Raw genomic sequence first — 16140 nt, forward strand, 5'->3', positions numbered from 1 at the left:
AGCTCAAACTAAGAAATCGACTGCTAACCCTAAGAGAGTTAAGACAGAATACGTCAAGAATCAAGCTAAAAATAAACGAATTCTATCTTATTATAAAGAAACAAAAAAACAACAAGATCAAGGTTTTCACAATAAAGAAGAAAGATCAAACAAATTTAATAAATTGAACCTACATGATTGATCTCTCTATTGCTTATCCAATTTATGTGGAAGGCTCAAGAGGACCCAAACACCTTTGGGTTCCTAAATCTGCTTGTTTCTTGTAGGTAATTCATGACGAATAGTTTGACACTGAATGATATATCGATAGTGGTTGTTCACGTCACATGATGGGAAGAAAGGAGGAGCTAAGAGAATATAGAGGGACTGATAACGAATGGTGAATTCTCTATTCGCAAAGTGGCGTATGTTGAGGGACTGCAACACAACTTAATATCGAAAAGAAGACGAAATCAGTATTGCTTAAATCAAAACGAAAAAGCGAGATGTATCATTTGGATATCAATACGGTTCGAGGGAAACCTTGTGTTTGTCTGCTCACGAAGGTTGCAATAGATGATAGTTGGCTGTAGCATAGGAGGCTTTCGTACCTCAACTTCAAAGACATCAACAAGCTAGTTCTTGGTTATCATGTGTGTGGTGTTCCTCTCTTGAAGTATGACAATGATCATCTTTGTGCCGCATGTGAAATGGGAAAGCAAAGCAGGAAAAGTCATCCTACTATAGTGAACACGAAGGTCGTCGAGCCACTTGAACTACTCCACATTGATCTTTGTGGCCCATCTACAATCGAAAGTATTGGCAGTAACAAATATATTCTTGTTATTATAGATGATTTTTCTCGTTTCACTTAAGTGTTGTTTCTTAAGCAGAAATCTGAAGCGACTCATAGACTCAAAGATTTCATCAAGCAAATAGAGTTGCAACTACGAAAGGTGGTTCACAATATTCTAAGCGACAATGGTCTAGAGTTTAAGAACCAAGCGTTTGATGAATTCCTCACTGATAAGGGAGTATCTCATAATTTTTCTGCTCCCTACACTCTATAGCAAAACGATATTGTTGAAAGATGAAACCGTTTGTTGTGTGAGGCAACAAGGACTATGCTTTCGTTTGCATCACTGCCTCTTTACTTTTGGGCTGATGTTGTTGCCACTGCATGCTTTACTGAAAACATATCGCTTCTCAATAAAAGATTTTCTGTTACTCCCTATGAAATAATCAATAAACAAAAACCTAACATCAAGTTCTTTCTTGTTTTTGGTTCCAGGTGTTTCATTTTCAATTCAAAGGAACATCTAAACAAGTTTGATGAGAAGGCTGGCGAAGGAATTTTTCTGGGATATTCGCTAACGTCAAAAGCATATAGGGTTCTAAAAAAACAATCCAAAAGGATTGAAGAAACCTATTATGTCACATTCGATGACAATTACTTAAAGAAAACTCAAGAGAATGATAATCAAGCGAAAGAGATCTTTCCTCAAACGAATCAAGTGACTGTTCCCTTAGCTAACCTTAATGAAGAATTCATGCTTCTATTTGACGAACCTAAGAAGGCCATCACATCTGAAGCGAAGGCAGCTGACAACAAAGAAGATGAACTGAAGAAGATAATTGATGAAGCTACAAAAAGCATGGATAATCAGCCACCAACCTCGAATGTGCCTCAAGACAAGAGTACTCTAGTCCAGGGGGAGAGTTTTGATTCGAATAGACCTCCTCAGGGGGAGCAACCAACTCCACATGAATCTAACATTCCATCACAAGGTGCCGAAGATACTTCAATTCCTAATGAAGAAGATCATTCGTCATTCGAGGGGGAGAATAAGGATGCGAATGACGATTTAGATGCTCAATCAGATTTCGATGAAGTAAACGTTGTATTGGATCCTTCTTATGATCCAAACTATCCACCACTAGTCAAATGGACTAGACATCACCCCAAAACCCAACTCATTGGTGAATCTTCAGTAGGTGTCCTTACGAGATCTCAAATAAAAGCGAAACGACCTACTTTATATTCCAAAGTAGAATTCTGCATGTTCAATTCCTTTGTGTCCAAGATAGAACCCAAAACCTTCAACACTGCTCTTGATCACTACGATTGGGTGCAAGTGATGCAAGACGAACTCAGTGAGTTCGAACGAAACAAGTTTAGAGGTTAATTCCTACTCCACCTAAAGCATCAATTGTTGGTTTAAAATGGGGGTTTCGTAATAAGATGGATAAAGAAGGGAACATAGTAAGGAACAAGGCGACACTCGTTGTTAAGGGTTACTGCCAGGAAGAGGGTATCGACTACAAAGAAACCTTCGCTCCTGTTGTAAGATTGGACTCATTTCGGATATTCTTAGCATACGCATCTCATCAGAACTTTAAAGTGTTTCAAATGGATGTTAAATCACTTGGGTTCGTTAATGAGAAGTATCCCAATAACTGCTACATTTTGGATAAAGCAGTTTACGGTCTGAAGCAAGATCCAAGAGCCTAGTAACTCTTACTCGCTTCCTTAAAATGTCTAAATTTAAACAAGGTTCGGTTGAACCAACCTTCATTCGTAAGAAAGAGGGTGACCATTTGATGATCATCCAAATTTATGTTGATGATATCATTTTCGGATCTACTAATTCCAACCTCACAACTGAATTCCAAAAGTTGATGGAAACTAAGTTTGAAATGAGCTCAATGGGTCCTATTAACTTTTTCCAAGGATTGAATATAAGGCAGGGATCTGAAGGTATTTTCATTAACCTGGAAGCATATACGAAAACTTTGTTCTCTAAGTTTGGCATGATAGGAGACTCAAAAGTGAAGGTTCCAATGGCATTCGGAACAAAACTTACACTATCTCTGGAAAAACACGTTGCAGATATGACCCTTTATCGTCAGATGATTGGTTCCTTAATGTATCTAACAGCTAGTAGACTAAGACATTATGTTTTCTATTTGCTATTGTGCAAGGTTCCAAGCAAAACCCTCGCGAACCTCACATGGTGGCAGTGAAGAATATTTTCAGATACCTAAAACGAACATCATCTTTAGGCATATGGTATCCTGCAAACTCAGGCTTCTTCTTTCAAGCATTTTCGGATGATGATCTTGGTGGGTGTGGCTTAGATAGAAAAAGCACGACTGGTGGATGCCAATTTCTTGATGGCAAGTTAGTTAGTTGGCATTCCAAAAAGCAAACATGTGTTTCGTTGTCAACAACCAAAGCTGAGTACATCGCTGCTACATCATGTACCTCTCAAGTCATATGCATTCAGAGTCAATTGTGAGATTATGGCCTAAATATGAAGCAAATCCCACTCTACTGTGACTTTGAAAGCGCAATTCGCATCTATTACAACCCAGTGCAAACACTCAAAGACGAAACACATAGCACTGAGGTATCATTTCATCAAGGATCATGTAGAGGATGGCAATGTTGAGATCCATTTCGTTCGATCAGCAGATCAATAAGCATATATATTGACAAAAGCCTTATCTGAAGCGTCATTTAATAGAATATTACAAGGACTAGGAATGATGGAAGCTGAATTGGTTCCAAAACCACCTTTGTTGTAGCCCGTTCGCTTTCGGGTTACTAGTTCGCTTTCGTTTTTATATTTTGACAAGCGAAATAGACCGAACGCTCGTTCTATTTCATTTCATATTTTTTCGGGACACGAACTAAGATGAACGTTTGCTCCATTTCTTGTCTAATTTTTTTTGGCGAACTCACGTGGTCTATTCCTTGTATATTATGCTATTTTTTATTTATTTTTTCTTGTTTTAAAAAATACAAAAATATTTAATTTGTTTATTTTTTTTCTCTTTTAAATTTAAAATCCAAAAACATTTTACTTTGTTTTGTTTCTTTCTTTTTCAGAAATTATTAAAATACAGAAATATTTGCTTTTCTTGTTTTATATTTGTTTTAGTACCATTGCAGGTTAACCTGATACAGCGAATGATTGGGGCAGGTATAATTTCCATATCATTATACTAGCTAGGTGTCCCTAGAAGCATGATGATGCATGTTGTACTAAGGCTCAGAAGACTTCATGTGAAGCCTTAATGAATCGAATCTACCTTTCAGTTCTTCCCAACTAGGCTGTTACATTCACATGAGTCACGAGCTACCTTAATCTTCTCATATTGAGTTAAGAGTTATATGCTTGGTCGCATACTCATAGTAGAGGTACATCTACTTCTTTGGAGCCACCTTTTCTTTTCTCTATTTTCCTTAACACTCATACACATAACCCTTGAGACTCTCAGCTATACCACTGAGGTTTATGGTTACGAAACATCTGAGTTCATGATCTTAGCTTTGTTCACCACGAACTAAGTGAAATCCAACATTCTACACCCATAAATGAATTAATGGAGAATCATTGAAAGTTCTAGATTTAAAATCTATGGACTATACCTCGTAATCTCTTTTTCTTTTTGCATGATCTTTATGAATTGTTCTACAACCAAGACTTTTCTACCCATAAGATCCAATTTTTTTTTTTGAGATTTCAAAATTTCGCTTAGTGACTAAAATAATTCCAAGCCTACTCGTTCAACTGACTACACTGGTCACATGAGTACTTCATCCAACACACGAACTTATGTCAAGTTTCGTTGTTTGATTGAAGAATTAACCATCCATCAGCCTAACTTTAAAATATTCCTTTCATTGTTTCTTAACAAACATATGATCGTACTTCAACGGGAAACCACACAGACTTCTTAGTCTGTGTTGACTTAGAATGAAGAGATTCGTGCCCGAGATCTTCAATTTTGTGTCTCTATTGACATCACTTTAATCCCATAGATATACTTCGCTTTATTTCTTTATCTTTAGCACACTCTTGCACGACGATCTTTATGGTTTTCAAAAAGTATGGTTTCTGACACTTATGGCATTTTTCAGTTTCGCAGATTCACTTTTGTATGGACAATTGATGTTTGTTTCTTAAAAGTGAAAGATTCTTATCTTTATCAAGAAATTGAGGATATTGAAACATTGGAGATAAAGGGTGTTGACGCTGCATTTGCGGATAAGATTTTGAAATAAACAGGCGCGTGGAATTTTAAATGGTTCCGCTTCTCACACCGCCTATGGTCATGTTGACAACCTGTCAGCCGCTATAGTTGTCATATCACGCATTTCTAGGTGTCCAATCAGTTATCATCACACAAATGTCGCTTGATTTTCTCTCTCTCACTATATATATTCAAATCAATTGACGATTCAACTTTTATCACTCTCAAATATTTTTTGAACTCCAAAAGGCGCTTTCTCTATCATTTGTTCATCTTCTTCTCCAACCTGCAACAATGGCTGATTCGTCATTGATTCAAGAACAAACTGCTCAATCCTCTCTCCTCACTATCAAGCAGAATCAGAATTTGATTCTCAATTTGGCTTCATTCAAATACGACGCCTTTATGCTGCCAATCATAGAATGCTTGACGTATTTACCTTTGGTCATCGCTCTAACCAAGGTTGAATGTGTTCCGAGGTTGTTGTTGTCTAAAGCTTACTCCACCGCTGCTTATGTCAAGGAGGAAGAAAGGATCTCTTTTGAAGTTTTTGAGAAGAAAACTTCAATTACAAAGGCTAGGTTTTGCTCTCTTCCAGGGCTTGCTCATGATGACTCACTGATCAACCCAGACTTGATTTCGACTGCACAAATCATTGATATGTTTTACCAGATGGGGTACACAGATCCTATTCCCTCAATCACTAGGATTAAGAAGTCAAACCTTCCCCCACTGTGGAACGGCCTTTTCACCCTTCTCTTCAAGGCGTTTTCGGAGAGGGTCACTGGTTCCGATTGTGCGAGCAAATCTTTCATTACCATCATCTATGGTCTCTACCATGGGATTAGCCTCGATTACAGTTCACTGCTATGGGCTCAACTGGTACAAAGCACCAACTCCACAACTCGCCACAGCAAAATCTCTATGGGTCGATTTTGGACTCTTGTGGTTTAACGTGCTATCACGAAGTTCAGTATTCCAGTGATGGCAGATTCATTGCGGTCTTCGATTGCTACATTTTACACCACGAAGATCATAGTGACTGATAATTCCAAGTTTACTTTTGTGGGTTCAATTCTTGAGTCCATGTACAAGTGTGTGTCGAGTGCGAGCAAGCTGATTGGGGAATACAAAAAGCGTCAAGTAAGCGGTCCTAGAATCCTCACTCCGGAGATGCAACAGACTCTTGATGAGGCTGATAAAATCAATAAATGGGGCAAACCAAAGCAAACTAAAGAGGGTCCTCTTACCCTACCTTTTCCTTCCAAAAAACGAAAGACGAAAGGTGATTTGTCCAAAGCTGCTCCATCATCGCTAAAGCCAAAGCGTGTGAAGAAAACTGTTGATAACGTCTATTTTATGCATATATTTATGATGTTTTCTTATTATTTTACACTATGTTTTTATGTTATTTAGAACTAAAAGATACTTAATATGCTTTGAAATATTCAATTACAGTAAAAATGGGAGCTGGAATGCAAAAGGAAGAGAATGGAGCTGAAAAGATGCAAAAAGGATATTGTTGGAAGATTGACCCCTCTTTAGTGTTTCAGGTATATCTGATGACTCGCAAGTCCAACTGACGAGATTCAAATTGTTCTGAAAACTAGACGAAATGTACTACGACTTATGTGAGAGGGAGTTTTGGCTAATTCGACACTTATCTTATCCAAAATCGGCCTTGAAGATGAAGCATAAAAGCTGGACGGAAATTCCCTCCAAGTTACTTATTCCCCAAGCACCACTTATCTTATTTTTATTTGCTTAATCCCTAAGCCACCATTAGTTTCCTTATTCGAATCCAACTCTAATATTCCATATAAATTTCATCTCCATCAACTATAAATACCCCATATCATTCCACCATTTTCATAATCTATGATATTCCACTTCAACTTGTGCAACAAGAAAACTTCATAGTTGCCGTTTTGAGGGTCTAGGAGGCGGCTGGAAGGCCGTTAAGCTAACGGGAGCGGAGATCAAAAGGATTGGAGAGCAGATACATGTCAGTAATCATATGGGTTGTTAACGTGACCATGTTTAGCATTCCATTGTGTTACTATTCTGTATTTAGTTTCTGATTTGGGTGTAAAAACCTTTTACTTTGCGTTTATGATTATTAGACTAATTGCTATATTGAATTATTTGTTTATGTTTAATTTATCTTGCCAAGCTTGTTAGAAGATCCTTACGTATTAATGATAATTATTTGCTATTAATTATCAATTAAATTGAGTTGTATGAACATCTGCTTGATTGCTTGTTGCTTATGATTTTGATGACCTTCGAGATTATAAGTCTAAGAATAACGAATGTGAAACAAGGATTAACTTGAGAATAAGAAAGTTAATGTGTGAGCCTTGTTTGATGACCATCAACAAGAGGTTAAATTGAATTAGTAATTCGATTAACTATATTTACAATTCTTGCTTGATACGAACTGAACACTAGGAAGCATGTTAGTTTAATCAACTGATCACTGTTTGAATTGACTTGTTTGCCAAAGGATTAGTTATAGTGAACGCGAATCTAATCATTTTAGGAATCGGTGAACATGAATAAATGAATTTGTGTATGCAACTGTCTATGTTTTTTAAGGTGTAATTTATCTAAACCAAAGTACCTGAAGAGATTTGCTTTCCTGTTAGTTTATCGAGAGTTGTTAATTGCTAGTTTGAGATTTATTAAACCATTTTCTTTATTATTTTCATGTGACTTGTAACCTATAATCAAATATATTAAATTAATCCACCGTTCCCTGTGACCGACACCCGACTTACCTAAGCTATACTGTAATCTGACTAGGTACACTGCCTATAAGTGCATAGATAGTCTAAGTTTGTTAGGTTATAAATATTAAAATTAGTGGGTATTTTTGTGCACATCAACTGTTCATAAGATTCACGTCCCTTCCTCAACCTCCTCAGAAAGCAAATTGGAAGATGCTTATCGAGACGAATCAGATGATGATGTGCACAGAAACGAACAGGAGGTAAATTCCGTTCCATATCCTCCACCATCACCTCTTGCTACTTTTGTTCCCATTACATTAGCACCTTGTCCACCACCTATCTCTACTCAGTCACAATCAATTACATCTCAACCACCACATGTTACTTCTAAACCATCTACTTTTACTACTTAGCCACCACCTGTTTACACACTGAAACTACAACAACCACCACCACAGTCGAACCTCTTGTCAATGTCAACGCATCTGATGCGGGGGAATATACTTCAAGTTTTGTCTCTACCTCCACCAGCTTTCCTATTTCTCCTCAACCTCAACATACTTCAGAAGACCATCTTGGTGTCGATGGACTGGACTTTGATACGTTCCAGTATAGTCCATTCTCTCTTCAAGAAGACAGTGATGATGATGCTCCTCTCACTCAAAGGCATCTCAAAGAGCTGAACACTAAGCTGGATACTCTTCTCGTATCTGCTACTTCTTCCATGAGCCATGCTTATTCTGAAGCCACAATTAAGAGTTTGCTCGATACTTTGGTAAAGGAGCATACAACGAACCTTGCTCAAGCGAACAAAGCCGTTGAGGACTCCACCATTTCAAATCAGCAAGCGACCGAAAAAGTCGATAAACTAATCTCAGAAATGAAGGTGTTTATGACAGACCTTAGTACTGCAGCGGAAGCGAATGTTGTCAAGGTGAATGAGGCCATTTTGAAGCTTAGTACTTCGCTGAATTCTGAACGCCAGAAACTGGAAAAGCTTTGCTTTGGTATCTCTGATGGCAACACCACTATTCACTCTTCGATTTCTACATGGCTCACCAAATTCCAAGATGATTTGGCCGTTAAAAGCAAAAGTATGGACAAGCTCTCTCTTTGCACCACCTAAGTTCATACTCAAACACTCAAGCTCAAGCAAGTGAGTTCAGAAATCGACGAGCTCAAGTCTGTATGAGTGGTCATGAAATTATGCATAAGCGACGTCAAATCCTTGCTATCTAATCTTATTGAAGCGCATGATCCGGTCTTGACCATCATCATTCGCTGAAACTTAGCTGATAAGCTTCGTCCTCCCTTTGCTTTTCTGAACAAGCTTGAACGTGTTCCTGAGGCCCCTATCCCTCCGAAACAAGGGGGAGAAGAGAAATTTGCTAAGGCAGGGGAGAAAACAAAGAAAAACAAACCGAAGGTTAATGTAGCTTCGGGTTCAAAAGGAAAAGGTCCAATGGGTGTTGACGATGAAGAAGAAGTGAAGAGGATCAACTGAAACGAAAATCACGCGAACATGAGCTTAGTGAAAGTGCTCATATTGCGAGAGAAATTGAGGAAAAGAACGAAAAAAGAGAGAAGATCACAACACCTTGGAATGCAAGAAAACACTCTTTCCATTGTGCACGTTGTAGCGATTGATGTATGAAGCTGTTGAGTTCCCCAGTGCTCAATAGTTGGAGCCGGTTATTTCGTTCAATCTAACTAACATGAGGGATAATCAATTTGATATGTCAATAACGAAAAGGGCCTTCGTTTTTCACTGCTTTGATTTGATTATAGATATTCCCTCACATGACGTGAAAGTGGATAAAGCTTTGATTGACTTTTATCTCACTTATGGCAAACCTCAGTACCTGACTTGGAGTGTTCACAAACTAACTACGGTCAAGGTCACAAGGCCAATCTCTACTGGAAGCTTCATGAATGCAAAGTTCAAGGTGACAAGGGGAACTAAAAACACTTTGCATGAATTCACGCTTGCAGATCTGCCCAACCTTAATCCACATGATTGGATTTTATTGCTCAACCTTCTTTTGACCGAAGAACAAAATTACGAACCCATTATGGCTCATATAAAGCGAATGTTGGATTCAAATATATACGAAGCGGCGAAGCTCGATATTAAGATTGCTAAGGTTTTGAAGCGAAAGCCTACAGTGAATCCGATTGGGAAAGCCAGCGATATGAGCGAAATGAGTATAGGATAGAACGATACAGTTCACTTAACTGTAATGTTTCAACATGGAACTGATGTTCCTGGAGTTTTTCAAAAATTTCTTTTCGCTTTACTTGATAAAAACTTGTTCTCCAGAACCTATCTTGAACATATCTTGGAGATTGTTAACAAGTGCACCTTGAATGATGATGCTACGAAGAAGAACTTTAACAACATGATACGGTTGTACATCCTATTTCACAGGACTTTGCTTGCTGTGATTCCCAAGCTCTTCAAGACGATCAAGAAGACACAACAGTGAAGCACCTCTCGCCTCAATTGACGCAAAAGGGGAGATTGGAAGGTGTTAAGTGTTGCGTCATTGGGCTTGTTTAGTTAGTCCATTTTGTATTCGGTATTGGGCCTGTCCAATCCATCTCATTAATTAAGGTTTGAGTATTAATAGTGCATGCATGCACTATAGATCATTAACATTTTTGATATAGATATTCTTGTAAACCCTAGCACGCCTCTACAGTTGAAATTCTTCATTGAGTTCTTCTAAGGCGTTACTTTTAATCATTCAGCTTCAGTTTGATTACATTTGTGTTCTTTTTTTACCTGTTGAATCTAATAGATCTTTAAGGATTTATATCCTAACAATCAATTTTGCCGAAATCACAGACGAATGTTGTGAGAAAATTACTAGCTTTTTCATACGCAATCTTCATTTTTGGATGTTTTTCGGCTTTGACTTGGAACACCCTTGCAATCAGGAAAACTTATCCAGGGTTCATGCAAAGGAAGTCAGCCTGCGTCCTGATGTAATCAGCTCCTCTCCAGGTGAGTATATACTGCACAAAGTCAGTTTTCATTAATTTCCTCACTTTGTAATTCTTCACTGCTGATGGTCTGTTATTAGACCAGTTGTTTTCGAAGGCAGTTCAATGCTTAGCATGAAACTGGTTTAAACGTTCAAACTCGAGACGATGTCTTTGATCATCTGGGAGGCTAAGATTAAAAGGTTCAAAGACTGAAAAGAATTTGGAGTTAGGAGAAATTGGAATATCCCAATATCCATCGGATGGGGGTTCAGCATAATTTAATATGGTCATGTAATCACCATCAAGAATTCTTTGAATGGGGTTTACCCATGAGTTGATTAAGGTCTCATCAATGGTTGTGTCAAAACCATGTTCTTTCCATATCTGCTCAGCGAACTTCATAGCTCTCCAATAAGCTTTTCTTTGGCGAGTAGCGGGGAGTCGTGTGTATAATCCGAGGACATCGTGGGTTCCAAGTTTTTGAACTGCGGGGGAATTTCATTAGAAGGTTGTTGCGGATCCTGTTGCGGTGGAGTTTGTTTATGAGAAGGTTTTTGAGTTGGTTACGGAGTCACAATCCTTTGATGGATTGGATGATGGATTTGAATTCTTAGAGGAGATTTATTTGAATGGCTTTGATTAAAACACAGATGAGAGTACAGTGGGGACTCACTTCCCTCTTTTGAGGAAACATCTATCTGCTGTTCCTCAAACCAATGTTTAAGGCCTTCAATTTTGGAGAAGGTCTCGTTGAATTGAGACTTGATTAATTCAGAGACTTGGAGATTGTTGGGGATTTCAGTGTTGAAAAACAATTTATAAATCTCATTGGTCAACCGAAGAATTTCATCAACACTTGAATTACTCGTGAGGGAACACCTTAAACCATTGATTATTGACTGAAGAACCGCAATGGTAGATTCATAAGATTTGTGGGTTTCTTCAACCAGCTGTTTGGAATGGGCTGCCTGTTTTTCAAGAGAAGTCTTGAAGTCATCTTTCAACGCAGTTAATTACCTCTTTTATGAGGTTTTTAGCAGGTTCCATAAACTCCTTCTGATCAGCAATGCGACTATTGTCGAAGGCTCTAATACCCATTTCAACTTTCAAAGTGATGCATTTTGCGGCCAATCATTCTCTTGCTTCCAATCTTTCTATTCATTCAACTAGAGACTATGGTGCGGGGATCTTTGTATTCATTGGTTGGCTGGTGGTGACTGCGGCCATGATTTGGTCGACTTTTGATTGGAGACACATAAATTCCTTTCTTGTAACAACCAATTTCTTCTTCTTCTTTGCTTTGGGTTTGGAAGTGGATTGTTGTCATCCACTAGATTATTCATCATAAAAAACCACCATGAATTCTTCTGAGTTGGGGGGTTATTGAACGTCATCAAGATCAATTTCATCAAGTCCAAACATTGGACGTGAGCTGATCTCAACTATAGTTTCATCATCATTAGAGTCATGATTTTCAGTAGTTGGAGGAGGCTTCGATGGACCAGCACCACCTTGAAGATTTTGAGCTTGTTGCATAGTAGCTTCTATCTCAGATACCCAATCTTGAATCCATAAAATATCGTGAACAGTCTTGGTGTTGTTGAATAAGTCTGCCCAATAGTTTTCCACTGTTTGAAGAGCTTCCTCTTTCTGTTGTTGTTGTTGTTGTTTCTGTTGTGCCCTTCTTGCTTGGACTTCTCTCTAAAAATCTTCAAACTTTCTGATTCCGGGCTCAATACTTAGACGATACCGAGACCAAGAATCTTCTAAACAAACATCGTAAATTCCTTTAAAACACACCGAGGTTTCCCTCGAGATTGTGGTTCCTTGCACATTTATGCTCCCCATGCCTAGACCACTTGTGTGAAATGTTGGTGGAATAGGATTTCCTGAGCTTCGTTGGTCTCCTTGACCTAAATTCAAGTTTGGCCTCGACTCAGTTCTGGATAAGGCGGAAGAATTGCCTTACTGTGCGACTGGTGTTTGTAATGTTTGTGTGACTTGAAGAAAAATGGAGTTCAACTCCTTAGGCTAAAAAAAGTGTAAGAGTGATGCCCTAGAGACCTTAGGGCGACTCAAACCAATGGGATCCCCTTGGGATCCAACTGGGAGTGTGTCTCCATGTTGGGATGAAACATATACACTTACCGTATGTGAGTGGTTAGATGGGGGTATGAACGGGTAAGCCTGCGGTAGCTCCGAGGACTACCGAAGACTTTTGTGAGACTGCGGTATGAGTCTTGGTGCACATTTGGCTTTGACTTGGAGTTAACTTTAGCTTCATTCTTCTGAACATGTCTCCTGAAGTTGAAGACTCATGATGGGTTTCATCTTCGACATTGACTGCAGGATCTTGAGCTATGGTAGGAGTGGAGTGAACTGTAGAAGAGGGTTCTGTTGCAACATCCCGATTTTAATGGAGTAATTAAATAATAAAGCAGGAGTCCCGAAAAGTAATTTGATTATTGTTTTATATTCTTTTTATAGTCCAAAATCAATTAATAATTATTGGAATCTTAGTTTCGGGGGTTAAAGGATAATACTGGACTTAATTCGAGAGGATCTTAAATGATTGGGTAAATTATGGACTTATATTGAAAGAATTTTATGGAGTCAGGGGCTGAAGCGTAAATTTTGGACTTTATTTGAAAAGAATATGGGAGGAGGGGCTACTTCTGTAATTATGGGATAGATTTTAAGGGTCTGGGTATATAAGCCTAATATCACCGGTAAACGCTAACCCTACTTCATTATGTCCAGCCGCCACCATCTTCATCATGATTTCGCTGCTACCATCCTTTCGCCATATCGTGAGCTTTCAATGCCCCGGTCACCTACGAACTCGTGGATGCAAACCACGACAACCCATTGTCGCCATCGAAGACGCTGAGTCGTCGCCATTGCTGAGCATCCGTCGACGAAGCTTGTTGCCGCTACCTTCTCTTCTCCTTCTTCATTTGTCAACAATGAAGAGTCTCATGGTGAGACTGAATTCGTGAGCCGCCAGGGTGGCTGAAGTGTATTATGCATCGGATATGTGTGTGAGTTTCAGTTGTACCTCACAGATTGTATGTGTCTTGGGTTGCTGCTGCCGGAAATTCAAAGAAAACTCTGCTGCCGCCATACACCATTGTAGGTGTGTGTATTTTAGTGGCTATGTGCGTGTATTATTAGTATGTGTGTATCTGTTTGGATGGTATTGTAATTGTAACAAATGGGATAATGGAAAGAAAGTCAAAACCACCACCATAGGGTGGTGGCTGCCCCCACCGGCCGTCGTGTCGGGTAGCAGTGTGCTTTGCATTGTGGTATTGATTCGTAGGGATGCTTGAAACCCTAATGGGCTTAATCAAACTCTACTGGGCTTATTGGGGCCCAATAAAGCCCTAATTGACTTAATAAAATCTTAATGGGCCCAATGGGGCCCAAAGTGACCTAAAAGCCCAACCGATTGACTAATGGGCTAGTATTAGGCAGGAAACCCTAATTTGGGTTTGGAAAACCCTAATGGCATAAAACCCTTATTTTGAGGGAAATTGGCCGGGACACACACATGAGAATTATTTAATAAACTTGAAATATTAAATAATAATCATTGACAAAAATTAACCTAAAAGAAATATTGGACTTAATGAATTAAGTCATTAATGGGTTAAGTAGGAACACTTAACCCTAATCATCATTTCATGTGAAAGCCCTAATCTCACTTGGTCCTTGATTTGGGCCTTCCTATTGGGCTTTGGTGAATGGACTATTAATGGGCTTTTCAAGAATAAGTAAATGGACTAAATAATTTTATGGGTTTTAGGATAAGGTCCATGTAAGAGTCTTGGGCCTAATTTGGAAAATTGGGCCATAGATGGGCCATAATTGGGCCTTCATTATTATGTGATATTGGATCATGGGAATTGGATTGGAATAATGGGATGGGCCTTAAAGAAAGACCATGTAGAGGTTTGGGCCCAATTTGGAAAATTGGGCCATGTGTTGTGCTTTGGCCCATTACTTGACTATTTGGTTTTGTAGTGTGAGTTGGACTTTGGGCTTGGAACCCAATTATTAATTGGGTGTTGTTTGATGTTGGCAGTTTGGGAATCTGTCAACCAGCAGTTGGAGTTTCATCCTCGGGACTTCAGCAGTGCCAGGTGAGTTATCCTCACTATATTAATAGGGTCTAAGGCACCAAGGCCGGCCCTTATGGATTGTATCTAGTTATGACGTGATATGTTTATTGATTACATACTGGTTATAGTACGTTGTTATGAGCTGTATGATATGTGCTTGTTGTTGATTGATTATGTGTTATGAGTATGTCGGCATATGTATGTGTATGTTTGGGTTGAGGCGATCCTGCTTTATGCTGAAGGCCAACGAACCCAGGGCGGTCCAGATAGGCTGAAGGCCTGCGAGGCGGTCCAATCAGGCTGAAGGCTCAGTATGCATACTATTTGATGGGACTAGTGATCTGTTAGTTCTGCCTCCTGGTAGATAGGCTGGCACTATGCTTGTTGATCAGTTAGATCTGTATCCTGGTAGTTAGGATGAGGTTATGTTTATTCTTAGTGACCTGGTTAGCTCGGTGTCCTGGTTATAGGATGTTGATGTGCTATATGATCTATTAGACCGGTTTGATTGTTATATATGTATGTTAGTGAATGATATTTATGTTCACATGTTTGTTTGATTGGGGGTTGGGTTGAGGTGGTCCTGCTTTGTGTTGTAGGCCAACATACCCGGCGAGCGGTCCGGATAGACTGTAGGCCCTGCAAGGTGGTCCAGTCATGCCGAAGGCTCGGAAGCGGTTCAGATAGGCTGTAGGCCCTACGAGGCGGTCCAGTCATGTTGAAGGCTCATGATGCATGTTGTTCTGTGTTGGTATTTTGGGGTAACTCACTAAGCTCTCGGGCTTACAGTTTCAGTTTATTGTTTCAAGTACATCAGATGATCGCAAGAAGGAAAAGGTGTGATCGTACAGCTCCTCATATTTTATGGTTTTATGAATTGATTCTGAGGATACTCTGATGTCTAAATTATTTTGAAAACAAACTATAATAACTTGATGGTTTTAAAATGTATTAAAAAGTTTTAATTTGGCTTGAATTTTATGGGTGTTACATCTGTGGTCTTAGACTTGCATTTCTTGGAAGGTTCACCTCATTTCTTTACAACATTTCGAGGCGCTTTTCTTCATGTCACTATTTGCTTGATTCGTTTGAATTTGGGTTGAGCAATCTGGTCTGCTATAGGAGGGACTTGTGTTGCGGTAGGAGGGACTTGAGTTGCAGTAGGAGGGACTTGAGTTGCAGTAAGGGCTGCGGTAGCCTACTTTGGTCTAGGCGGGGAAGAGTGATATGGTTCAATACCACTTGTAGCCATGATGTGGTCAGCTACCTCATGAATC

The 16140-nt window shown here is 39.1% G+C and overlaps 1 protein-coding gene across 1 annotated transcript; it reads left to right on the forward strand.

Moving 5' to 3' along the window:
- The first annotated feature begins 1103 nt into the window (after positions 1 to 1103).
- Positions 1104 to 2165, forward strand: LOC145095361 (uncharacterized). The gene has a single exon (XM_079033256.1). It carries the CDS (start codon positions 1104 to 1106, stop codon positions 2163 to 2165), a length of 1062 nt encoding a protein of 353 aa, XP_078889382.1.
- Positions 2166 to 16140: the final 13975 nt, after the last annotated feature.

This window comes from Lactuca serriola, chromosome 3 (genome assembly GCF_051521515.1).
Source record: "Lactuca serriola cultivar US96UC23 chromosome 3, Lser_US96UC23_V15, whole genome shotgun sequence".
Classification (NCBI taxonomy): domain Eukaryota; kingdom Viridiplantae; phylum Streptophyta; class Magnoliopsida; order Asterales; family Asteraceae; genus Lactuca; species Lactuca serriola.